General features: G+C 41.3%; 1 protein-coding gene across 1 annotated transcript in view; it reads right to left on the bottom strand.

Moving 5' to 3' along the window:
- Positions 1 to 13,609: 13,609 nt before the first annotated feature.
- Positions 13,610 to 26,772, bottom strand: part of LOC111218005 (neuronal acetylcholine receptor subunit alpha-3-like) — a 13,260-nt gene continuing 97 nt past the window's right edge. The window contains exons 2-6 of the mRNA XM_022740090.1: positions 19,840 to 19,949; positions 18,203 to 18,410; positions 16,580 to 17,191; positions 15,071 to 15,340; positions 13,610 to 13,735 (exon numbers count right to left, since the gene is read on the bottom strand). Of these exons, the coding sequence (XP_022595811.1) occupies positions 13,610 to 13,735; positions 15,071 to 15,340; positions 16,580 to 17,191; positions 18,203 to 18,410; positions 19,840 to 19,949 (1,326 nt within the window). The remainder of the gene's footprint in view (positions 13,736 to 15,070; positions 15,341 to 16,579; positions 17,192 to 18,202; positions 18,411 to 19,839; positions 19,950 to 26,772) is intronic.

A 26,772-nucleotide genomic window follows, 5' to 3' on the forward strand; every position in this document is an offset into this window, starting at 1 on the left:
AAGTTCCACAGTGCTAATGGAAGGTTCAGGGCGAAGAGCTCTTTGTGGGAGCTGACATGTTTGCACATGCACATGTACACACACAAACAGAGAGAGCACGGCTCAGATGCTTCAGAGGAGCTGGGGAAAGAAAAACAGACACTTCAGTGCAAAATGAAAACCACATGAAAATCAGAGTACAGATAAAAAGGCAGACAAAAAAAAAAAAAAGAAAGTGGGCAGAGAGACACACAGGGTTGGGGAGATCGGAAATCGCGATCTGCTGCTGATTATGACAAAGCGATAAGTCTGATTTTCTGCCCCAGTTGCTGTGGCAGCCAGGAGCAGCTGCAGTGGCAGGGTAGCATTCGCTCTGCCATCCCGCTCCCCCATTCCCTGAGCCGGTCGATTATCAATGATACGGAAAAGCAAGGAAGATCCTGCCGGGCGCGCTGCCCAGCACATGCTGGGGCCACAGGAGGAGGAGGAGGAGGAGGAGGAGGAGGAGAAGGGTGAAGCACACACACAGAAATGGTGAGAGAGAGAGAGAGGACATGTTGTTGACTTCATTAGTGCACCAGTTCATGCTTAAAGACATGAGGGACAGATAGAAAAGGAAGACAATCACACACATACACACACACGCACACACACACACACACACACACACACACATACACACACACACACACACACACACACACACACACACAGACAAGCACGCATGCACGCACACACACACAAACCTGTTCTTTCTCCTTAGGAGGCATAATCATATTGACTTACATGAAGTCCCTGGAGACTTGCTCCAACATTAACCATGTGTGATGCTGCATCACTTCATATGAAAGATTCCCATGGTAATGTCTTGCAGGTGTTGATGTCATTAGATACCTCAGGATGGTGGCATGATTACACAGTGGGTCATGTAAGGATTAAAATGCTACGCATTGACAATATAACGCTATTGAAACAGGATGTAATGATTACACTGAGCGCGCATGTTGGTTTGGTTTTTCAGGCACTTTATTAATTAAATTAATTCAGAACAATTAGAGTTTTCCAGTTATGACTTGGACGTTGTTGCTATTTACACGTCAGAAACTTATAATTCCTAACTGTGATATGCCATGAATGTGGTTTAACCTTAGCACCACTCGGGACTGTCTCACCCACTGCACGGGAGTCACAGACGCTTCCCATATAAAGCGACTGCTTCATTGAAAGTGGGAAAACCAGCAGCCAAAAGTTGGAATTATAACTTATTATGAATTATGAAAGCCATGTAGACATCTTAGCAAACCTACACAGAGGATGGTTACGGGTAACTCTAGGTCACACGGGCTCGCAGAGGAGCTGATGGACACACCTCCCAAATCTTAACAATGCATCACTGGACCTACGTGTCAATCAACCTCATCATATCCTTGACCTAACCCTAACCCTAACAGGAAAAAACAAGCTTAACCCTAAAATTCAATGGTTTTTCCTTTGTGTCTCCATGCTATGACCCTGTAAAGTGATTAATACAAGCACAGACTGTTGTGAAGTTGGTCTGAAGGGCTGATATGCTATATAAATGAAGTTATTTCTAGTGAAGATCATCACTTCATTTTATCTGTCAGTCATGCAACATCAGCTCTGTTGTGTGCAGTAACACATCTAGACCTGAGCTGACATTTTGTTTGTCAGACATTTTGTTTGTTGTCTGAAGACAGTGAAAGGACCTTTCACTGAAAAAACAAATGTAGCACAAGAACGCATACAAGTGAATACACAGTATGTATTTGTGCACACGTGCATACACACACACACACACACACACACACGCACACACACACACACACACACACACACACACACACACACACTCACACACTGAATGAAGGGATGGGAGTTGGCATTAAGTAAAACCAACACTGTCATTTCCACTCTTCCTCTCTGCCTCCTTTCTACTGAAGCTGTCACAAAAATATTGTGAGAGAGAGACAGAGATCTGAGTCAGTGCGACTCACTGTCTGCACTCGTGGACGCCGCGTACCTTGATACTTGCACGCATGCACCGTCTGCACTCACACACACACAAACACACACATACATACATACACAGATGTACACACTTCACGCTCCTCTACCACTAAAGTTGTCACAAAAAATGTTCTGGACCGAGAGTTAAAGGTATGACTCAATCAGACTCCTTCTGCCTTCCTTATTTTACTCCCTCTTTTCACACACACTGCACGTCTTGATGAATGTATGCTCATTCCATGCGCTCACACGCGCAAACACACATCTAGACACACATACACAAAAATCTTCAAGTTAGTCTTAGTTGTCACAAAGATACAGAGACTCTCGGATCTGATGAGGATGAGTCTGTAGTGTTTCTGTCACCACACAGCCTCCTGCACTCTCTCTTTCTCTGTCTCTCTCTCTCTCTCTATCACACACACACACACACACACACACACACACACACACACACACACACACACACAAAACCCTGTAATCTACTGTATAATACCACTGTGGAACAGACCAGTATTTGAAGCCTCTGCAGTATCCTGAGGGTATAGCTGTGGCAGCTATCAAAGAATAATGATTCACCCAGTCTGCCTTAATATGGAATATTTTTTTTCTCTAATATGCTTACACAAACACACATACACACACACACACACACACACACACACACACACACTGTACTTGGTATTACTGTATGCACACTGAAAACAGAAATAGTGCTTTGATTTGTAAAGGTTCTTAAAAGTCTTGCATACCTGTTAGCTACAAACAGGTTCATATTGTGCCAGTTTATCAACTACTCCACTGTCTCCCACACTGGGAATTCAAATTAAATATGCAGTATTAACAGTCTTTGTTCCATTAAGATAGCAGACCAGTTATGAGGAACACTTTTGGGGAATCAGACCTTGATCTGTTTCAGAGCGCCTGGTAAATCTCAGCGGAGGAGATGACTGAAGTAAAACAAAAGAAACAAAAAAAACAGGCACAAGTGAACAACTGAACACTGCTTCTCATTTCATGGCTTTAGACTGTGGGAGCAAGACATGTTCAGAAGTATAAAAAAAAGGAAGCAGATGATACTCAGAGATGATCAGTGCGTTATTATGAAAACGTTTCTCTTGCCGCCCAGTCCTGTCCTCTGAGGAGCTTTTAGAGAGGGGTCTTTAATGAGATTTCTAATGAGTGGGTCATTAAAGATCCATTATGATGTCACAGTACTCTCAGAGCAGTCTGTGCCACCACACACACAGTAGGCAGCACGAATATGTCATTCCAGTTGTCCGGTGTCAGATTGTTCTGTGGATCGCATGACTTCCCTCAAATGACCTTTTGGTATTAGTGATATCAAGCCGCAAGAGAGAGCACTTAAATAAATGAGTGGCATGGACGTGTGAGTATACTGATGTTAAACTGTTTTGATTTTTCCTACACACAGTCCCTGTACGTTTATGTCTAATCAAGGATTCAGAGTAGTTGCTTGAGCACAGCGATACTGTATAGTAATTTTACATTAACTTCCGTGTTTGTATGAAATGTGGCCCCTTCATTTGACCAATATTTTTTCATCATTGCAACACAATCTTGCAGTAGAACCTGCCGGTTTTCACAGATTAAACCAACAGTTCATCATTTTGGGAAACGCGCCTACTGGCCACAACTACTGTCATGGCTGTGTTTATTGTTAAGTTCTTTCTTGGTATATGCCAAATATTTAGGACAGTAGCTGTAGAAGAGGAGTATTACATTTAAGTATAAAAATGAAATATTTTTGATGTCTCATCTTGAACTTGGAGTATATAAAAATATATTGAATCAAATGTTTAATTAGGGCAACTAAACCCACCCATCATGTAAAACAGCACTTGAACCTTAGCTTGTGGGTTGTGGTAGCTGGCAGAGCAACATGGGAGATGTGCTCTGGATCTTTGTTTACCTCAAGGAACATGGCAGAGGCTTGATTTATTCATTTCTCACTTGTCCTCCTCCTCAGTCCCACAGTCCTCTACAGCACTGTAACTCACAACAGCTCCACATCTCTACGGCTCCATACGGTACTGAATTTGTTAAGTCATGCCTGGTTTTCAGGGGTCTCAAAACTTTGATGAATTATTAAGAGATGTCTTTTCCTTGTCAGTTCCAGGCAGCTTGTCTGGCTTGACGGTAGTAATGCTGAATTCTGCATTACAACACACATGGGGATCTTCACGGACAAATGCACATCTGAAAGAAACATCCTGCTACTATGTACAGTACATGTATGTGCTGTACTCGAAGAATCAAACTCTCCCACCTAACCCAAGAAGAGCCTTCTGTGTAAGGTATTAGACTGTGATGCAAAGAGAAAGCAACCAATCTCTTAACCCAACTTACCCCACAATGCCCTCAGTCTTGTTGGCTAGATGGTGAAAACAAGATGTAGGGAGATGTCGTGATGGTGCGTGGGTCTTTGATCCCAAGATGAGCACTTACATGCCAGAAGGTTTCACTTCAGCAGTCCTGAATATTTGATGACCCCAGAAAACATACTAAAACCATCCATCCATCCATCCATCCATCCATTTTCTGCCACTTAACCAGGGTTTGGTGGCGGTGGCAACAGGTCAGGAAAAGTAGTCCCAGAAAAGTTTTCCAGCTCCTCCCGGGGGATCCCAGCTCATTTTCAGGCCAGATGAGATATATAATCTCTCCAGTGTGTTCTGGGTCTACCCCATGGCCTACCAGTTGGACACTGGATGGTTTGCCAGAACTTTTTAAGGCCAAAGTCATTCTCCTTGGCCACCACCACAGCCCCTTTGTTCTGCTGTACCTGTCTGTTGCTTCAGGAGACATCAGGGCCAACCGGGCCCGAAGGCTTCCTCCTTCAGTTTGCTTCCCTCACCACTGGTGTCCACCAGCGGCACACCAATGACCCTTTGGCCACAAACTCCTGGCAGCCATGTCCACAATGGCTTTGATCATGGCCCACTCGCATTCCACATCCCCAACCTCCCTCTAGATGCATGTGAACTTCTTCTGGAGGTGGCAGTTGTGTTCGCAAACAATTGCCTATTTACACATCCAGCAGTCATGAGGCAACATTAGAATTCATTTAGAGTTGTGCTGTGGTCACCCCCAGTACTGAAGGAAATATCTACTGTAGCTCCACTATGTTCACCAGGTAGTTGCTGAACCCGTCCACTGTGTGGTGCTGAGCAGGATGTGTTGTGGGTTTTGCTGAAAAAAAAAAAAGAAGCTATATGGTTTGGGTGGAAACACTGAAAAACGCTGAAATGCTCTGTAGAACTGAAGTTAGGTGATAATAACACTAAGAGCATCCCCGTTCACATTACATGTAGTCATTTGACCCATTGTTCATAAATATCGATTGGTGCAGCTTTAAACAAGCCTAAAATATTCGTCTTGTTTGACTTATCTTTTAAAAGTTGAGGCTATTTGTGTATTTGTTATGGAAATAGTCTCATTATGTCATTTTGAAACGATTTATCATTGAATATAGGCCTAGTGTATTTTAGCAGTGAAATCACAATACCAACCCCGGTATGCAGTGTTGCTGTACATCTCCCTCCCACTGCTCTGTCTGAAGTGTGCCTGGGAGATTTGCTCAGCTTAACATCGAACATTAAATCTTGTGATTTCCTGCCTCCGCTAGCCATCAAAGAAACACCTCTCTCCTGCGGTGGGCCACATCTCTGTCTTTCTTCTTTTCCTCTCTACCTCTCCCTCCTCCAGTATCCCACAAGCAAATGGATTTTTCAAAAAGGGAAAAGTCCGCAACGCCCTCATAAGTATAGCGAAAAAAACCCCACAAAAACAAGTTAGGTAAGGATTTCCACGCATATGAACACCTTTTCAAAGTTTTCAGTATCAATAATAAAGTCAGTGCACATGTGTAATACACGTGTCCTCCAACAGGGCTAATAAAAGAGAAATGGTGAGGCATGTTGGGTATTTTTATCTTGCCTGCCAACGGATCCTGTATGTGTTGTGTATGTGTGTATGTGTGAGTGTGACTTTTTACATATATATGACTGTAATGGACCCAAATACAATTGATAAACCGTATTTGTTTCTGAACAGATAGGAAGCTTTCTGTATTTCTGGGCATATCATAACTCTTAATACCATTTTACAAAATGAATCCAACCATTCAAAATTAATTTGAAAATGAAACTGAGCTTTTGTACTCTCTTCCTCAGCCACTATATCGGCTTGAGCAATCTCTCTGAGAGCAACAAAGCTTCAGATAACACAATTTTGAAGCCAACTATCAGAATACATGTATTATTAAAATGTTAAAATTAGGACATTTAACACAATTTTCAACATTGCCTTCAACCCCCTCACTCATTTTATCGAAGATCATCTCTTATTCACCCTCTGAAAAATCTTCCTCAAATAGAATTCTTCAGATACATCATAAATCCTTGGCAGCCTTGGCAGCATAAAAAAACTAATTATGTGTATAAATATTACACCAGCCACACTGAACCAAGCACAACGTTGCTTTGCGTCATCCATTTTCACAACTTGGCTTTTCATAAAGTCATATGACATGATTTAATATGCCAGTACGGCACAGAAAGGCAATTTTCTAGAGGGACTCAGATGTAAATTTGTATTACATATGATAATATTTCCTATTAGGATTGAGCTCCGTTCCTTTTTGCAAATCCCAGGGAAAAATAGAACATGAATCACCCCATACAATGTAATTCCAATTCAGCTTGACATCCCAATTTCATTTGACCTCCGTTACTAAGAGCCTCCTATTGCAGGATAGCAATTCATAGTCCCGTTTTACGCTGCTCCATTAATGTTTTTCATTTCTCCATGTTTCTTCTGCCTTTAAGCATAGAGCTAAAATTGTTATGAATTAAATCTAAATCAAATTGCACACTTGTATACAAATTGGGAAATCAAGCGACAGAGCACATAAAACCCCTGGCAGCTACAAAGCAGGGATTATTGATACTTTCTGGCTAGATGACTCAATATCTACGTCACAGAGTCCAAAAAGCACCCTCATTTTGCTCAACACATGGTTCCTTAGAGGAAAATCAATGAAATGAGCGCAGGAAGATCAAATGTGTCTGTCAGAAGAAAGTCAATTGAGTCTCACTAGGTCAGATGGATTATTGTATCAATCATGTGGTGGGGGCAAAGGTTTAGCGGAAAAAAGGTTGGTTTCTTACAAGGTAAACAATTACATTCTAAGGCAAAGACCTGGTTGTTGGTCATGTTTGGAGACCAGGATTACAGTCAGGGTGAGGGTGGGGGTAAGGCTAGCCCTATTTAGGACTGTTCCATCAGCCAGGGTATGACACAGTCTCACGCTTCCTGCTGAAAAGCTAATTACCAGTTAGCCACACCCACCACTAAGCCCCCAATACAATTTGAAAATGAAGCATAAATCTCGCGTGGCTTGTCCAAGCTTCATCACTGGCCCCCTGTGGCCAAACACTGAGTGCATCTTCTCATCAACCAACCCAGTCTCCAGAAGAAAACTATCAGTATGGGATTTCCTTCATATTTTTTTTCATACCCAGAAAAAGCACAGCTGAGCATAGACTTATATTTATATTCTAACCATAAAAAGATAAGAACGTTTCAGTCAATTAAGTCATCAGTTACTTTGATATGTGAAATATCTGCTTGGGGGGGGGGGGGGGGGGGGTAGGGACATTTTAGATGTTGTTTTAGATACAAACTCTACATCAATTTTACACACTAGAGCACAAATGTAGTGTACCATGACCCCGTGGCAATGATCTTTTTATTTCCTCTTTTTGTCCAGTTTTGGGTACATTTTGTTGACGTGACATTGTTGAACAGGAGAATGGAGAGCGGGTAAATGCTGTGATGTCACAAGTGTTGCCATGACAATGAGCACTTTTTTGGTCTGGAAGTGAACTCGGGGTTTACAGGTGCCCCATGGAGTTTTTCTTGTAAACAAACAAGAACAAAGTTAAGACATTGTGAGTATCCTTGAGCTTGACCAAATGTGATGGTGTGAAGAAATGAAAAGTCACCGTGATGCTGCTGAAGCAAGTGAGTTGAACTTGTATGTGATTCTTGTGTATCATTCAAAGTACAAATAATGTATTCATGGTCATGGTTGGGATTGGGTAAGTCAACACAATGCCCTCCTATATAACAAAAACACAAATGTGTGTGTGTGTCGCTTCTGTGCACTGTACACAGTACACACACTGATCTCTTTTCTCTGTTTCATTGTCAGGGTTTGATTTCTATAGGGAAAACAGAGTAAATCAGTCATTCATATCACAGTAATTATAATTATAACATTATCCACCAGCTGTCTGAACCCTGTCTGCTGTCTGTGCAAAAATGTCACTGACTTTGCAACTTCCTCAACTTACTCTGTCATTACCCACTGAGATCGCTCTGCAGTTAAGATGAGCATGCTGTGAGCTGGATAGGGCTGGCCACATTTTCTTAGGCCAGTTTTAAATTTCACTTGCACATATGTAATCATCATAGTGTTTTTTTTTCAAACAAACAGCTACATGACCTGAGGAGAATATACAACTGTATTGAAAGTAAACAGCGAATACACCAGTTATATATATATATTTCTAGAAGAGGGTTTAAATAGGATTCCAACATGCATGTAGACATACGCACCGGTGTGTATAATGATCACATTCTCTGTGTTTTCCTTTACTTCCCTTTGTTCTCTCTGTCTCACACTCACATTTTTAGAAATTTGTTAATGTGCAGTTTGCATGAATACACATCACAGGGGGCATTTCGGGTTATTATTTGGGTTATTATGTTTTTGCCTTTATTACCTCGAATGACGCCATTAATCTCCTGTGTGTCATGAGACACATTTTTTAAGCAAGCAAAACATTTGTTAATTACGCTTTTTTAAGCTATGAATGCTGCTCTTGTTTGGTGGAAACTATTGTGAAAAACAGTACATTTTATTAAAGAGCACATCTGTTGTTTTTATGTGCAGCTTTTTTGGTTGGTTGACTAATTGAACAAGCGCAGAGCGTTACATTGTGTGAAATTTGTATTGCTTTGTAAAGACTTTTTGTCAGGTCTTACTCCATCATCCATATTCCTGCTGCGCACCGGAACAAATGAACTCACACACTTACTAATAATTTCTGCGTGACCACACAGGATCCTGAGGCTTTAAACAGCCTTGAACCACACAGTTATGTTGTTGAGACAACATTACTGTAACTCTTTGAGCCTAATTCAGCCAATAATTGGAGATATGTCGAATATTTCTTGGTCAACCAAATATAAAAACAGGAAAAGCCCTTTATCTTGGGTGCATCATTCAGTCTATGTCCACTGGGCAACAATTAGTTGTGTAATCTTGCATTTTGTCCAGCTCAGCATGTCCAGTTCTCTTCTACAGCAGCCCTCATGTCCCTGTTAGCTCTGTCCTCACTCTCTGTTGCTGCATCACCAGCCTCTGGGCTACAGTCATGCATTTCATGCTCTGATGACACCATAACTTACCATAGAAGAGATTATCCAGTGAGTCAAACTGCTCTCTGATCTCCATGTGTGTTTCTTTGTGTGCGTGCAGGTCTTGTCTTCCATGAATTATGTTCACATACAACTATTCTGTGTTAGAGATTTATCTTCAACATTCAGAACCAATGCTGCAGTTCAATGAGACGTTCATAAAGTGTGTGAAGGTCGGGGTGGTGGATGTGCGTATACCGTACTGTGTGCGTTTGATTTCTAGTAGTTAACGTTTAAATTTTTACACTTTAACGTCAATGTTTATATTAGTATGATATAAATTTACAGTTGCAAATAATCTGACTGGCCTGAAGTATGTGGAAACCCAAACATAACACCTATATGTGATTATTTAACATCTCATTCCAAAGCCATGGGCATTAATCTGCTGCTACACAACCCTCAACTCATTTGGGATGGCTTCCCACAAGATTATGGAACCTGGCTGCAGGGATTTGCTCCCATTCAGCCGGGGCATTAGTGAGATCAGGCATTAATGTTGGGCGATAACGCCTGCCTGACAATGGCAGGGTCAGAATGAGGAGTTACAAATAGCAGCTATTTATTGATATTATTTCATATCAGAATATTTAAAGTTATTAATTTGCTTTTCATTTATTACACTGAATAAATAATTTAACTATTAATAATGGGTAGGTATATCATTGCCAAGAACAGGGGCTTTATATTAGGGTCTTAGCCCATTTTACAAATGTGTTCCTCTTCTTTGAATCTGGGACAATTCAGGTTCTTTAACTGAGAAAACCATTTCTTTATGGACTTAGCTTCAGGGGATTGTCATGTTAAAACTAGAAAGCACCTTCCTCAAACTGCTGACAAAAAGTAGGAGGGACACTATTGTCTAAAATATCATTGCGATGTTCTAACAACTCCTTAATGGAAACTAAAGGACTTATAGTAAACCATGGGCTTTAGACCTTATACCAAAAGTACACAGAAAATATGTTGATGTCTTCTACACCGCAAAAATGTTTGCATGCTTTATGATTTTTAAAAGAAAAGCACAAAAAGCAAAGAGAGAGCCTGGGGACACTATAACATGAGGCAGTGGGGCAATTGTAAAAAAAAAAAGGTCTTCTATTAGAAAATATGCATATCTAAGATATACTGACTCGTTATAAGTTATCTTTTATGCATGAACACTACAGCTGGATGATCGGCCCTCTGATAGATAAATGTGATTATGTGGTGTCATGCATAATGATGCATTTTATCTCAACACTAAAATTATGTCTGAATAGCACTAAAATGTCAGGATTTTAATTAGATGTTGCTACGGGAGGCTTAATTATACCTGTGGTAGCTGTTTTTGTGAGTTTATGTAATAGGAACAGAATAAAATCAAACAGCATCCTCCTTGTCAGTGTGTGTTGTGGTGTCGTGTGTGTGTGTGTGTGTGTGTGTGTGTGTGTGTGTGTGTGTGTGTGTGTGTGTGTGTGTGTGCACATAAAATGTGTAAGTGTAATGTCCTTCACAACCAATTTATTATTATTTTAATCAGAAAAATTTAAAACCTCTACCAGCAAATGCTATCCACTGTATTTGAAGAAATATTGCATTTATTTTCAGTTCAGCAAAGATCATTTGTACAAACATATTTGCTCCCGTCACAAGTTTTGCATTTCGGATGCATTAAAACATAACAGATATAACCAGAGAGGGAAGGGATAATTGAAATTAAATAAATTAAGCAGTATCCATGTAGTGCTGTAATCTGAGGACAACGTATTTGTGGTCAAAGCAATCAAAATTTATGTCATGCATGTTTCTTGCAGTGCATGTTTGCTCTTAATAGTAAACTTAATCAAAAGTGACAAGAAAAAAAGATTAAATTAATAGCCATGGAATTGGATGATAGAATCCTCTCATGAATTAATAAATGTAATGCTATTTCAGGAGCAACTAATCAAGTACCATTTAATCCTATATTTACCAGGCCAACCAATTACCTTGTGGAACATTAATCAGAGAGAACATTTATAAACACATGGTTTTCTAATTACAAAAAGAAGAACAGCCTGCTCTTATTTGTTAAAAGCGTTGCCAAGTGCGCCAGAAATCTGAACTCTAATTGGAAATGACACAAAGAAGCAATGAGCTCGATTGGCTTTGACAGTGAGCAGCTTGATGAATCAGACTGGGGAGTGGGTATGACAGTCATCAGTCAACTCAATGGGGGGAGACTAAACTAGCTGCTGTAGGGTATGGTTCAGTGTGGTAGAGAGTTCATATCATGTGTACTGGGTGTTTTCCACACCCAGGAGACATGTTCAATAACTTCTGTTGGATGCTCGGGTTCCAGTCCTGAAGGACTACTGGATGTGCCAAGTTTTGATCCCAGCCTTGTTCTATTATACTGTATCTCTTTCAAATCAAGCAGGAATCGACACCGCCCTGCGAGGCCGAAATGCAATATTTGGTCCAAATCATGTTAAGACCTGAATGTGACTTTTTGACATCTTTTTTTATCATATAAAAATGACTTAGAAATAATATTTGTAGAGACAGCATGTAAAATTTGCACTAGCTACAAAATTGACCTAAAAACCAAAACCACAGTAACTGCTTTGACAGAGAGCCGAAGTGAAACTGGAACCGTTTCAGTTCCTGAAGTAAGAAAATCTTGTTCAAAATCGTTTGTATCGTTTGTAACGTTTGTAACTGCACTAAAAATCCAGTTTTGAAACAGGACCTTTCTTAACAATAGATGTGGATATTAGTACACCGACTCGCATCATGTATTTAGAAGAGTGTGGAATTTAAAAAAAAAAAAAAACAATCTAATGTTGTTTATTCAATATTTATATTTTTAACCAACGCTATTTCCCATAAGCCAATAGTTTGTGTGCTAAACGTTACAGCTCGACAAAGGAGATGAGCCCGTTAGTGAACTGACAGGTTTGCAGTTTGCTCAGATACGTCTGTAATAACAGCAGGACAGAGAGGAGTGAACTGCAACCGTTGTAGTTTCCTTTCAAGGGAGCTGTGCTTTTTTTCTGCGTTTACAAAGTAATTGTTACTTAATTTGACTGCATGCTGATTTGTCTTATAATATAGAAACAAAGCCGCAGAAACATGCTTCCGTTTTTTAGAGAGACAGATGAAAGAAATGCTGAATGAGAGACTACTGGAGGAGAGGCTAGCCCGAACGTGACTTGGGCTCTCTATTGCAGGACAGGCTGCAGTGACTGCACTCTGTTTCATTTAATCCCTGGACTGTACAACATGCTGTTGTACTTACTGCACTCTCTGCCAACTACACAGCTAAGAGCTACATCAAGTGAAGCTAGCTGCTGATGTAGCAATGACCAGCTTGAGATAAAACCAAAACTAAATTTACAGATTTATTTTTGTAATTGTTACTTGTAATTACCTATTGTGATGAACTGACATTTTGATAAGTTGTTCTGTGTATTTAAATGAGCCAGCAGTGAAATCTAGTCAGGGGTGGAACGAAAAATCCCAGCTAACCTCCTGCTAACGCTAACGCTGTTATCTTAGCAGAGTAGTAACCACCAGTTCACCTTTTCACTGTAATGATATTGTATGTAATTAGGTGGTTAAGCTACATTTAAATCAAATATATAAATGTATGAAATAGCTACTTAATTAATTTGATTGATTTCAAAATAAATGAACAGACCCATCAAATGTGACATTAATACATACATTTGATACCTGCAGACTAACCATAGAGAATATAATAATATCGCTTTCTGTGAAGATAAGGCAGAGTGCAGTGCCTGCATTTTTAGTTTCTATGGCAATGTTTCTATTTCAGTAAAATAAGTAGCCTTAAAAGAAATAAAATGAAGGCTTACAACCTTTGTGTCCCTCACACACAGCTTAATGACCAGCCTTCAAACCATTTAAAAAAAAAAAATTCCTCAACTTCACTGCTTCTGTAGTTATTGCTTTCTGTGAAAGGCAAGAAGCAAATCCAGCACACCAAATAGTTCTTTAGGACTCAAAACTTTGTTTTCTGATTTGTCAACTGAGAACTGAGAGTTAGTCACTTGTTTGGTCGGGATTGGTCGACACAGGGTGGCAGCAAACCCTGATTGGTCAGCGGTTATGAGACGAAGCCAAAAAGTGGCTGGAGGAAGAGGCCCACGGTTCCCAGGACGCACACGGTCACAAACACCCAAAGGAAGATTCTATCAATCACCATGGCAACGTACTTCCAGTCATCCTCCACCTGTGAGCGAGGCAGGGGACAAAACAAAACAGTGTGAGAAGACAGAGGAAAGTGTCAGTTGTGCCAAACGAAAGAAGAAAATTGAAGAGAGATTCTTTTGAAAAGCAGGTGAGGAAAGGTGAGACAGTGAAACAGCGAGAGAAAAACGATTCAGAATCTCAGAAGGCGGGAGGTTGTGGGAGTCCATGGGGTGAGATGAGGATTATGCAGCAAAGATAGAAAGAGGGAAAGACAGAAAAAAAGAGGGAGAGAAAAAAGAGCTGAACATTTCTTGTACGGCAAAAGAAAATTGATACATAATTTACACAGGAGGAAATTATTATGATAATCACATTCAAACCACAGCATCAAAAGAAGTGACAGGCGTTTTGACAAAGCTGATTGAGCCATGAGTTTTGCATATCAAAGGCTGCTTCTCTCCTTTGGGAGATTTCACCCACTGTATTTATAACTGATGGAGAGACAAGGGAGAGCTCTCCACTCAAATCTAAAATTATTTGGTTCTAACTTACACTATTGTTAACTTATGGAGCAGGTTAGGATTTGCTGCCGGGAATCACAGCAGGGCTCTCCCAGGCCAACATGGCTTCCAGTGTTTTTGCATGAATACATTATGCGTCGAACACACTTTCTGTGTGTGTGCTTTCTGTTAGTGACTGGAGATTTATGCAAAGTTTAGAAACACTGGAATATCATATTTCCTATGAGGTTTGATTCCAAAGTTTTCTCCGACACTATTTCCTAAAATAGTTTGAAATAGTCAAATTAGACTTAAAGTAAAAAGACTGCCTCTGTCTGGTCTTGCATTGCTGTGTGTTGCATCTTTCAAGGATAATTTTGGTTTTTATCACAAGTTAGGATTTATTTTCATAATGTATTTATAATAATAATGAATAATCATTTTATCAGTTAGATCAAAATTGATCAAGGAAACCACAACAGATATTCTTGGTAATAATTTTACTGTCTGTCTTCTCTCTTCCAAATTCATTTGGCTAACCAGAGGGTTGGTTTAAAATCTGACTAATAGGCCATTTTCACAGAGGACATATTGACATGTCACAGCTGGTCTAGATTAAGTCTTCCAACCTCAATGGCCATATGTCATCTGTCCTGTCCCTCTGATATGACCTGAATTTGCGTCCCCTCCAGAAACCACCTGGACTAAAACCTGTGTATAGCTGGACTGTGCTGCAGGCTATTTGCATTCTGCCTAGTGTGAGCAGGTTTCAGGCCCTTATCTGTTTTCTTCTGTGTCTGTGCATGTGTGTGTTTTTTTGAGGACATGTGAATACAGCAGCTACTCCAGTTACAGTGAAAATAAGAAAGACTAACCTCTTTGGCCTTGTTGCGGCTCCTCATATTCTCGGCGATGTACTTGACGCTCTCGATGGCCTGTTTAATCTCAGGTGAAACCACAGAAAAGGCCACCACTGTATTGATGCTCTGTGGACTCAGCTGGCATGTCATCTTCCCCGTATCTGGTGTTTCTGGGGTCTCCTTTCCATGCTGGCAGGGGCAAGGGCATTTTTTCCCAGTGCAGCCCTCCACGGAGGAGAGCTTGCTGTCCCCAAACTCCAGACAGTTGAGGGAGCCTCCTCCGACCTGCTGGGGGACCACAGCCAGAGTTCAGATGACGTTTCACATTCTGCTTCACCTCAAAGCAGACATTGTTTGGTAATATTTTTTTTATTTTCCAGCCAGGGGTGGCATGTCTTGGGTACATTTGTAGAATCTTAGCAAGACTTGTTTCAAGACAGCGCTTCCTCAGTGCTTACCATAAACTTGTTACTAGAGGAGAAAAGTTTTTTAGTGGATTCACCTGGCTGTACCTGCAGGAAGCAAGCAGCTAGATCCCAAGGCTTTACAGTATTAAATAGTCTGTTTTACGGTCAGACAAGTAAGCTATGAAATGGTTTGGAACACTCATTTTGTTGGTCAGGTAATCCAAGGGTTTGAGCATTACTGTAAGAAATGGCTCAGTTGCTTATCCTTGGCACTCCTCTATGTTATAACTGCCTGAGATCTAGAAAAATCAATGACTCCCACAGCTAAACATAATTAACTGATTAGATTTTACATTGAGCGATACCCATATATCACTGAGGCTGAACTCGACTAATCAAAGAAATACATATTGATTTTCTTAAACAGGAAATTAAGCCAAAACTATAGTGTTCTATAAAGCCTGGCTGCCTCTTTCCTGATATTGATTGAGACATGGTTTGTTTTTTTAATGATAATATTTAACTGTATCAATGGATATTTCTTTTCTTTTTTTTCAAATTAGTAACAAACAATTTTGAGAGAAAAACTTAATTTTCGATGTGATCAGCCTCAGAATTGCTTGGTGCCATCATGAGCCGTTGTTTGTTTTCAAGCTTGGGTGTTGTGCTTCGCCAGTGTGCATGAAGTTCAGTCACTTTCAACTTTGACCTTTGACCTTTTCCATTGTTCCACTGTTTAACAAAGGTTAAAAGGTTACAGCCTTTTGTTCAAATTTTGTCACATGTTGATGAACCCAAACAACACTTTGCCTCCGCATTGTATTTTTTGCCACACAGTCACGTACATGATCGTGTGCACAGAGCCTTAGGGACACTGCAGGACTCTGAGGGTTTGTCTCCTCACAGAATTTCTTTGAGAATTTTTTCCTTGCATAAAGAAGCTGTGACCTGTCTGAACTGTCCTTGGTGTGGGAGGTTTTTCCCCTACTCCAGATTTCTAGTTGAGCTTCAGGTGGTGTAGCCTAGTATGCTAGGGTTCTGTGGTTTATTCAGAGTTGACACTTAGGTCTGAGTTTTGCTCAAGGGGACAAGAGTATAGGGGGTAGGGTCCACCTACCTGCATCAAGCTATTCTTCCTTTTCTTCCCTCCTTTCCCTCCTCCGCCTCCTCCTCCCCCTCCAGCTCCTCCTGCCTCCCCACTGCTGTCCAACCCCCCAGCCTTGCTGTCTTCATCAATCGGTCTACGCATCAGCATAATCCTCGGCAGCACTTTGAGAAACACGGAGCGCACCCAGCCCGGCATAGTGTGGGTCATTGGCGTGCGGTAGTGTACATTCAGCACAAACACGGTGATGACGATGCTGAGTGTGACGAAGATCATTGTGAAGAGCAGGTACTCTCCAATGAGCGGGATAACCAGCGACGTGGAGGGAATGGTCTCGGTGATAACGAGCAGGAACACAGTGAGGGAGAGCAGGACGGAGATACAGAGCGTGACCTTCTCTCCACAGTCAGACGGGAGATAGAAAACCAGCACTGTGAGGAAAGAGATGAGGAGGCAGGGGATGATGAGGTTGATGGTGTAGAAGAGTGGCAGGCGCCGGATGTAAAAGGAGTATGTGATGTCTGGGTAGATCTCCTCACAGCAGTTGTACTTGATATCATGCTTGTAGCCCGGAGCGTCGATGATTTCCCACTCGCCGCTCTCCCAGAAGTCCTTCAGGTTCACCTAAGGGATGGAAAAAGATCTTAAAATCAAATCACATATCATGATGTTACAACACTTGAACAACACTGAGGGTCAACTTACCATTTATTTAAAGTGACTATGGGCCTATCAGTCAATATGATACATATAAGGCTCATGATTTTGGTTTATTACAGTTTTTTTTCTCTGATAAAATTTTAACTTTTAAGAAGGTACAAATCAACTTAAAACCAATTTTCACCTGGATTTAATGTCCACATGCACCAACGCTTGTCGCTGCAGGGGGACGCTGATCACTGTAGTTTACAGTGAATAAGGCCATCTTGTTACGGCTCTTTACAGCTCAGAAAATCTCAGAGTAGCGAAGAGGAAAATAGGTTAAAAAAAAAAAGCAAATGCCTCCACTGATTATCCACCAGAGTCCCTCGCGGTAAATGAAAAAACAAAATGGTTAAACTACAGAATGTTGCGCTCCAATTGTTACTTTCAAAATTTTATCATTTGGATTTTTTTCTGCTGGATTTACATTCAAAAGACATACTGGTAAAAGATGCTAAGGGATACTTTAGCGATTTAATATTCTGTTCATTAAACTGAGGCACTTTCAAGAGACAGATTTTAAAAAAGAATAATTAAAATGGAGAACCAGCAGAGGCTGAGATACAATGACTTTTAGTACTTAGTATGAGTCAAGCTTCAAAAACGCTGGATCCTACATCTCCCATAATGCAACTCATTAGCATTTGTCATTGAACTCACCCTGCCTCCTAAATCCCACTTTGTTCAAACTCCATGCCCCCATTTTATGACACAGTTTTTTGGGAAATTTGACAAGGTAACCTTGATGACATCACCATGACATCATTAGGTTTTTTTTCTCAGACTTTGACAAAATCCCCTGTAACAAAAACCAAAGATAATGAGCCCCGAATACATACAGGCAGGACAGACAGAGAAACGATGAAGTACAGTAGATGAATAGTTGATAGTTCCACCACATTTGGACACAGCCACTCTAACACTTATACTGACCTTGGACCCAATAAGTACCAGGTCAATCTTGGCTTTGTCATAAGTCCAGGAGCCAAACTTCATGGAGCAGTTTTGATAGTCAAAGGGGAAGTAGGTGATGTCCATGGGGCAGGAGGATTTGAAAATAGCTGGAGGAACCCAGGTGATGGTCCCATCAAACTTCAGCAGAGCCTTGGTTTTGTCCTCCACAAGGAAATCACCCACAGCACTGTATATGATGTGCGTGTGTGTGTGTGTGTGTGTGTGTGTGTGTGTAATCAAGCAGACATATTCCCATGGCAGAGAAGATATGAAAAGATATGACACAAAAGCATATGTGGGTGTTGAATAGGACACAAAGGTTAGAGGAAGGCAGAGACATCACACAATGAGAGGGGAGGCGAGGAGAAAATGAAAGCGAGGAACACAAGAGAGGGGAGAAGATAAAGAGGTGAGGTTACGGAGGTACGAAAGGGGGAATTAGAATTTAAAAACAGAGCACAATGAAACTGCGTTACACATTACTGTGAAATACAAAACTGCCTCAGATTAACATCATGCATCACTATTGTAAGTAGAAAGAGAAATGAGACCACAATTAAATGAATTAAAACGGAGTCAATGGAGCAATAGACAATCACATTAGCAAATTTAAATGTTATTAGTCTGTCACACAGTTGCATCCAGAGGTATAAAAGACAAAAGGACTTTATCTGGACATTAAAACAATATTTTGATGGTGCTGATAATATAACAAGTTCTTCTACAGGAACGACAGGAGGTTGTTTGTCATTGCCTTCCAAACGTATATGATCATTATAAAAATGATTCACGTCAGCATTTGCTGATTCTGCATCACTATGGATGAGGTGCAGTTAAGTGTAGGCAATTATAAAATACATGGTTAAAGCAGTATTGAATTTTGTCCAGTACGAAAATCTTGTTGTTCAATCTTCTAGTTTGGTTTCCACCAAAGCCTGAGGAAATTGTCTGGCTTTTTAGCTGCTAAGTGCTCCACTGTGTTCAAAGGCTAGTTGCAAACTTTGCCCATCAGCTGTTTGGTGCTTGGCAGATAGTGTTCAGATTTTTTTTTTTTTCTGAAAGCAAGTACCTGCTTTCATGGTTGATAAGAACTGTGAGAGTGAGTGAAAACCGTGAAGTTGCAGCCTGTAAAACCAAAAGAGTGAGCTGAAAGAAGCTAAATCACTCCACACAGCTGAGGGGAACTGCCGAGTTGGGTGATAATTCTCTTTGGGACCATCACTGTGAGCAATGCCTTTTACATCGCATGTAGTCATTTCACCCATTGCTAATATTAAAATATTGACTGGCGCAGTTTTAAGGTTAGAGAGAGATCTTGGTCTGGGTCAAAAGAAACCCGTGTTGACAGTTGGAAGGATACAAGATACAAAACACGTTCTCCCACCCTAACAGCTTCTTAAGGGGATTTGAGGCACTAAAGCATTATTTTATTTTGGCTTTTGTTGCCGACAGTTATTATTCATTATTTGTATTGCCACAATTTGTCATGAAAACATAAACATAGCTACGTGTAGGTGTCTGAACAAACTGCCAATGCTGTTTTTCTTTCTAGTGTCTAATAATGACCGTGGTAATGATGATGCTGTTTGAGCTTATGATAATGTTGACAGCCTCACTTGTTGTAGAGCACAATGTCAGGTCTCCAAATCTTGTTTGATGGAACTCTAATGAACTCAATCCCATCAAACTCAGCCGGCGTCCATCGCAGCTTGTAGTCGTTCCAGATCTTAAAGAGAAGAGGGGAAAAGCATTTTGAACACACTGGGGAGTCAACCATCTGTTTTGTGTTTTGCATTGTACACTGCGCACTGAATCAGTCACTAGAGAGATCCTCCTTCATGGGAATGTTTTGAATATATATATTTATACTGCAGGCACAGCTTCCTTTGATGTTTTATAGTGGAGCCAAATAAAGGTTTTGTAGGAAGAAATCCAAGATTTATAGACAGAAACACGAGTTTCATGGAGCATTGGAGTACTTTCATTGCCTGTGCACTAAAAATTGAGAAAACGTGTATTTTTTTTAATGCAATTCCCTCTGGGAATAGAGGCACAATGTAGCAGTTTTGTAAGCAAATAATAACACTTTCACAATAGTCACATCTGTATAAGGAGCAGCTAAGCGAGAAGGGGAGTTTATGAGTAAATAGCTCAATGAAAGCGATGAGGGATGAGTGCGTTCATTTGCTATTCTGTCAAAATACCTGCGGGTAACACTTCATGAGCGGTGGATCCATTAGTCTTGGCTATTTGCATGTCATTCAAGATGAATTCATTCATTAGCAAGGCGGATTAATACCCAGTTACGACCTGGGAGCTGTTTAATTAACCACTTCATGCTGCACTGGTTCTCCATTTATCCATCCTGGCAGTTTACATTATGATTGGCTGGAGATGTTATTCCTGATAGGTCAAAGTGTACATCTTATTATCATACATACATACATACATACATACATACATACGTACATATATACATATATATAAATATATATATGTGTGTGTGTGTGTGTGTGTATTTGTATCACAATATATATGTATATAAATTTTCTATAAACATAACATTCCAGCAATGACCAAAACATCAGAGTGTTTCAACAGAGTGCCTAACAGCCAGCTGAACAGTCACCATGAAATGAATGAACATCTTAAACAGTTCTTAGTACAGACTCAGTTGGAGACTTTACAAAGAATGTTGGGAAAGTAGGGTAAATACTTTTATGTAACTTTATTCAATTTATTAATTTTTCATTTAGTGAGTATCAAAATTGTTTTAGTAACAAGAGAGTGGCTGGAATAACCACAATGCAAATTTTGTCACATTAAATTCGGCTAATTTCACTTCTTTTCATGCATGCATTGTTCCGTTATCATAGTTCCCTTAGGCATATATTAAATTACGGTACACTATCTTCAACTCTATATTTTGCCTTTCCCATTTATAAATAGTGGAACAAATTGCACCAGTACTCTGAAATTATTTTGTGATACAGAGGAGAGAGTCTGACTGCTTTTGTTTGAATCTCGACTCGATCATAATTGTTGACTCTACCTGAGAGGTTGACTGACATGCAGATGCCATCCTAAAATAAAAACACTACGAAATGAGTAAATAAATGAATAAATATATTTCACCAACTACTTAGGATGCGTACTTTTTCTAGTCATTAATTAATTGCTGTTTCATCAATAGCATTGCAACCCCTCTTTGATACAGCCTTTCTGAAGCATGAGGTTTTGCCCCCCTACTCACCCCATTCATTTTCATACAGTCCATTGTGCAACAGAGAGGAAAACATGAAATACAAAGAGTATGTGCAGCTGTATCGTATTTTGCTAGTTAAAATGAAGTTCTCTTATCCCTTACATAAAAGTCGACAAAGGAGCTGGGTTTTAAGGAGCACAAAGTGAACACATTTAGAAACACTGTGCACTGTTACAGAAGGAATCCCCTGCAGTGTCTCTGCAGAACAGATGCAATAAATTCATCTCAAATGGCTTCCACTGTAAACCCACTGGCTGCGATTCAAAGTCTTTATGAGTGACTGTGGTGTTGACACAGCTTCTCATTAGTGATGCCTTGTTATAAATAAACAGCTAAGCCATTACAAACAACAAATGAGATCAGCCTGTACAGGCCATTTAATGCATTTTAATTGGAGAGCTCAGAGATCACAGAATCATCTTATCCACCACTGAATCACATCAGCATCCAACTGCGGCTCTACCATGTGGTGCAATTAGTCTGTGATTTAAATCATTGCGGTCCATAATGTTTATAGTTAGTTTTTTTTTTTTCGATAAGAGAAATATAGATCGAGAATGGGTGAAAAGGAGAAGAAAAAGAGACGCCACACTTTTGAAGACAAAGAGAAAACAGGTTATTTTGGAGGATAGCTGTCTGTGTGAGGTCAGGAGTTCAGGGTCTATAGGGCAATAGATCTGCTGAGAGGCAGAACGTGACTAACCATAATACTAACATTGATCACCAGCTGCTTGCATCCAAGTGTCTATCTGAGATTTCCTTGTTTCCTTCTTCACTTGTTTCCCCCTCTCCTTTATGCTCACTGTGTTTAACATTTCAGGGATGTACGACATTCACACACACACACACACACACACACACACACACACACACACACACACACACAGACGCCAAAGCACACAGAGTCTGCTTAGTATGTATAGATATGTGCTAACACACGACCCCTCCTCAGGCTTCACTTACCTCTGTCTCCGCAGACCCCAGGATGGGGTCGGATCAGTGAAATAGTTAATATATGTTGTGTTTGTATGTTTGTATATGTGTGTGTGTGTGTGTGTGTGTGTGTGTGTGTGTGTGTGTGTGTGTGTGTGTGTGTGTGTGTGTGTGTGTCACACACACACACACTGCACACACAACAACACACACACACAACCACACAGACCACCACACACACAACACAACACACACGACCACACACACAACACAGCACACACCCACACACACATATACAGAAACATACAAAACACAACATTATTAACATTCACGGATCCGACCCATCCTGGGGCTCTGCGGAGACAGAGGTAAGTTAAGCCTGAGGAGGGGGTCGTGCTGTTAGCACATATTATCACATACTAAGCCAACTCTGTTGTGCTTTGGCGCTCTGTGTGTGTGGTGTGTGGTGCTGTGTGTGTGTGTGTGTTGTGTGTAGTGTGTGAATGTCGTACATCCCTGAAATTGTCATAACACACAGTGAGCATAAAGAGGAGAGCGGGGAAACCAAGTGACAGAAGGAAACAAGGAAATCTCAGTATAGACACTTGGATGCAAGTCACTGGTGATCACCAGTTTTAGATAGCAGTCAGGTCCGACTGGTTAGTCAAGATCTTCTGCTCTCTCCTCTTCAGACGATAGTCTACGGCCTAGCCATCACTAACTAGTATCCCCTGAACTGCTGACCTCCACACGACATATGCCTGTGAGCAAAGAATAATCGGCTGGTGGTCTGTCAGGCCTCTCTATGTCTCTGAGTTCACTACGAAGAAACTCGTGAGTCGTACTTGCTGTGTCTCTACTTCGCTGTGCTTGTATTCACCAACCATCAGTTCATATCTGAGGTGTGAATATTTCTGCTCACATTATCAGAAGAAAAAAATATATAGATTGATCTAAAGCGATCACTTATAGTTTCAGTGTCGCTTATGTGCGCACGCGCCAATGATATTCAACTTCAAGATATAGACAGTTTTAGACTCTGCAAACAGTAATATGGGATGAAGAAGTCTTACTCCATGTGTTGTGTGAGTTGTGACGTATGCATGTGATTAACGATACAGTGTCCAATTTAATGTTTAATGAGAATGAACAATGTGATGCAAAATCACCATAGACGCTGTACTGGGTCAAAATTTAAAGATGGCATTAGAATTGGAGCGCTGTGGAGCGTGGGCTGATCTAGGTGGGCCGGTGCTGGTGCTGGTCTGATGCATCATAGTGCGCTCTCTAGTCGCCTTGGTGGTTAGTTTATGAAGACCAGAGCCATTCAGACCGTAATGCCTGAGATAGGCCGCGCGGGTGTGCACCGGACGAGCTGCCACTGCGCTCGATGAACGCACACATGGAGATCTCGACTAGCCCAGTGATGCGTCTTTACACTCAGTGCGGAAGGCGTGTCAGTCTCCTAGCAGAATGAATCCATTATAGTACTATGTGCGGTGTACTGTTGTCTCTGCGGCAGAGGCAACCAAGTGGCTAAGGTGGCGCACAATAGTTTCCATCTCATGTGGTGGAGTTAACTAGTCGACGGACTACCGAGGTCTCGTCACTGTCTGAGTAACATGTAGTGTCAGTCACCCTCTCCTGTGACCGTCCTTTTTCAATGACGGCCAGCTCCCGCTTTGGTGGCTCCACCTTTACCTATACAGATGAGGCTGATAACAGAGACACACTTTCCAGTATTTTTGATTTAAACATGAAGACAATTAACAGCAAATTGATGGACTCACATGGCTCGTGGGCCGAGAGTGCGGTGGGGTCTGCATTTCGATGGGTTGTTGCGGTCCGCGGGCTCGGCTCTGAGCTCTGCTTTGCCATGGGCAGAGCTCAAGATGCCTCTGTATGAATGAATGGGGTTAGTAGTGGGCGGGAATAACCATGGCATGCCGTTCAGAAAAAAGGGCTCGTATCAAAGAGGGGTTGCAATGTATTGTAATAGAAGACAGCAATTAATTAATGATAGAAAAAGTACGGGCATCTCTAAGTAGTTGGTGAAATAATTTATTCGATTTATTGTACTCAGTTTGTTAGTGGTTTTATTTAGATGTGGCATCTGCATGTCAGTCAACCTGTCAGTGTAGAGTCAACAAATTATGATCGGTCGAGATATTCAACAAAAGCCAGTCAGACTCTCTGTGCGTCCTGTAATGGCACAAGAAAGGGGAGGAGTAGACTCGCGACTCGCGGCGGATTTGCGGTCTAGTTCTGCCTCTGAGCTAGTGATTTATGTACAGCTTGTGTGGGCAAAAGGGCGGCAGGGGGGGGGGGAGTCCTGGGCGGAGTGTAGGTGGTACCGTATGACCTGTTCCGCATTAGGAGTTATATATGCCTTCATCATAAGTGGCGAAGGTGACAACATTATACACCTATGATAGACTAAGATGTGAATGTCACAAGTAACGGGAAAAAAGACCAACGACTGCCCAACCCCCAATCTACGAAAAACGTTTGATGCCGAAGTCCAGACGGAAGTGTTGAGGTAATACTAGGGGACGGCAACATACGCGTCGATACACAGACTATGTAGTATACAATATGGCTCAGGACCACACCATGCTCTTTCTCTTGAAGATCGAATGTCTCTCACACTCACCAAAAAACAGATAACCTAAAAATTTTTGGGCCCATCTCTATGTGATGAGGTGTGATAGAATTTTCCACACACCATACTTGTTAGATTTAACTGGAGAATAATCTTTTTGAGTGGGCGGCGCTGAGTGGAGAGGGCTGTGTGGACAGGTTGATAGACTAAGCTTGTCTTATTGTATGAGACAGGCTGACATATTAGCCCCTACCTTTCCAACAATTCCTTTTGTCAACTAGGTCACTCCGACTGAAGTCTGTACTAGAAACTGGTTTTAAGATGTACCATTTTTGAGGATCGATATTCAAATGGGGACTGTTCAGCTGGCTGTTAAGGCATCCTGGTTGAGAGGACCGCACTCGCTGGAGTTGGGTAGATGTGACGCCTGGACGATGGTTACTCGTGACTCAGGAGAATTATTATATAACATATATTAGTAATATACCACAATATCCACACACACGCACGACGACACACACACGCCACTTACGTAGTCATTTGTATATTACTGGTATATATGTTACGTATGTATGTATGTATGTATGTATGATAATCAGTGTACACCCTTGACCTATCAAGGAATAACAATAATCCAAGCCAAATATATGGTAACTGCCAGGATGGATCACTAATAAGTGCGACGATACTCGAGGTCGTCCTGCGCATGAGAGAGTCGCTGTTTAAGTCTCAACTGTGACAGCTGGGCGGGGTGGGTGGAAGCTGGCTATGTCTCCCGGCGCTTGGGCTAATGAACGCAGCCTATCGGTCGTTGCGCGTGAATTGACCTTCGTCATAAATAATGCACATGAGTAAGAATGGGATGTCAACCGAGCTCATGAAGTGCCTTATTTACACCTAGTGTGAACCTGCTCACAAGGTAATTTTGACGAATCAGCCGAAAATGAAACGCCACTCATCCCCTGACGAGATATATGTCCTTATTGTCCAAGTTTTCTCACACACGATAATATCGGTACTCGCCTTACTCGTACCGCTCTGAGCCTGCGTCCACAGTCTTGCCAAGTAAATACGATATGCTCTAGCATCCTTAGTGCCATTAAGCGTGAGTCGCGTTCTATTTTCCTTGATTACCCAAACCTGCTACATTGTGCCTCTATTCCAGAGGGAATTGCAATTAAAAAAAATACACAGCATGACTCTATCTCATTTTTTAGTGCCATACGATGAGTTAAAATGAAAGTACTTCTCAATAGTCTACAGAACACCAGTAGTATTTCATACGAGACTCAACATAAACAATTCGTTGAGTTTCATATCCTGACTGCAAGAAGAGGAGCGTGTTGAATTGGTGGCGTCAGCGAAGTAAGACGGGCAGAGAGGAGAGGGCCCCGTGCAGTAGGTACAGAGGTATGTGAGTATAATTCAAAACCATTCCCACTGGCTAAGGGGGAGGATTCTCGGTGACTGGATTCAGGCGCATGTACAATGCACAAAAAACAGACTCGTGACCCTCCCAGTGTGGTGTCAACAAGAGCTCGCTTGGGTTCGCGGTCTACTCTTTCTCTTTAGCATGCGATCGCGGGCGAAGCACAAGTGCACTCTGACAATTCGTGCGACGGCACGCGCTGGGAGTTTGATGGGATTGAGATTCATTAGAGTTCCCATCAAACAACGATTTGGAGACCTGACATTGTGCCTACCAAACAAGTGAGGCTGTCAAAAATTATCATACTCAAACAGGAGCAT

This window comes from Seriola dumerili, unplaced genomic scaffold (assembly GCF_002260705.1).
Source record: "Seriola dumerili isolate Sdu_G_001 unplaced genomic scaffold, Sdu_1.0 BDQW01000050.1, whole genome shotgun sequence".
Lineage (NCBI taxonomy): Eukaryota > Metazoa > Chordata > Actinopteri > Carangiformes > Carangidae > Seriola > Seriola dumerili.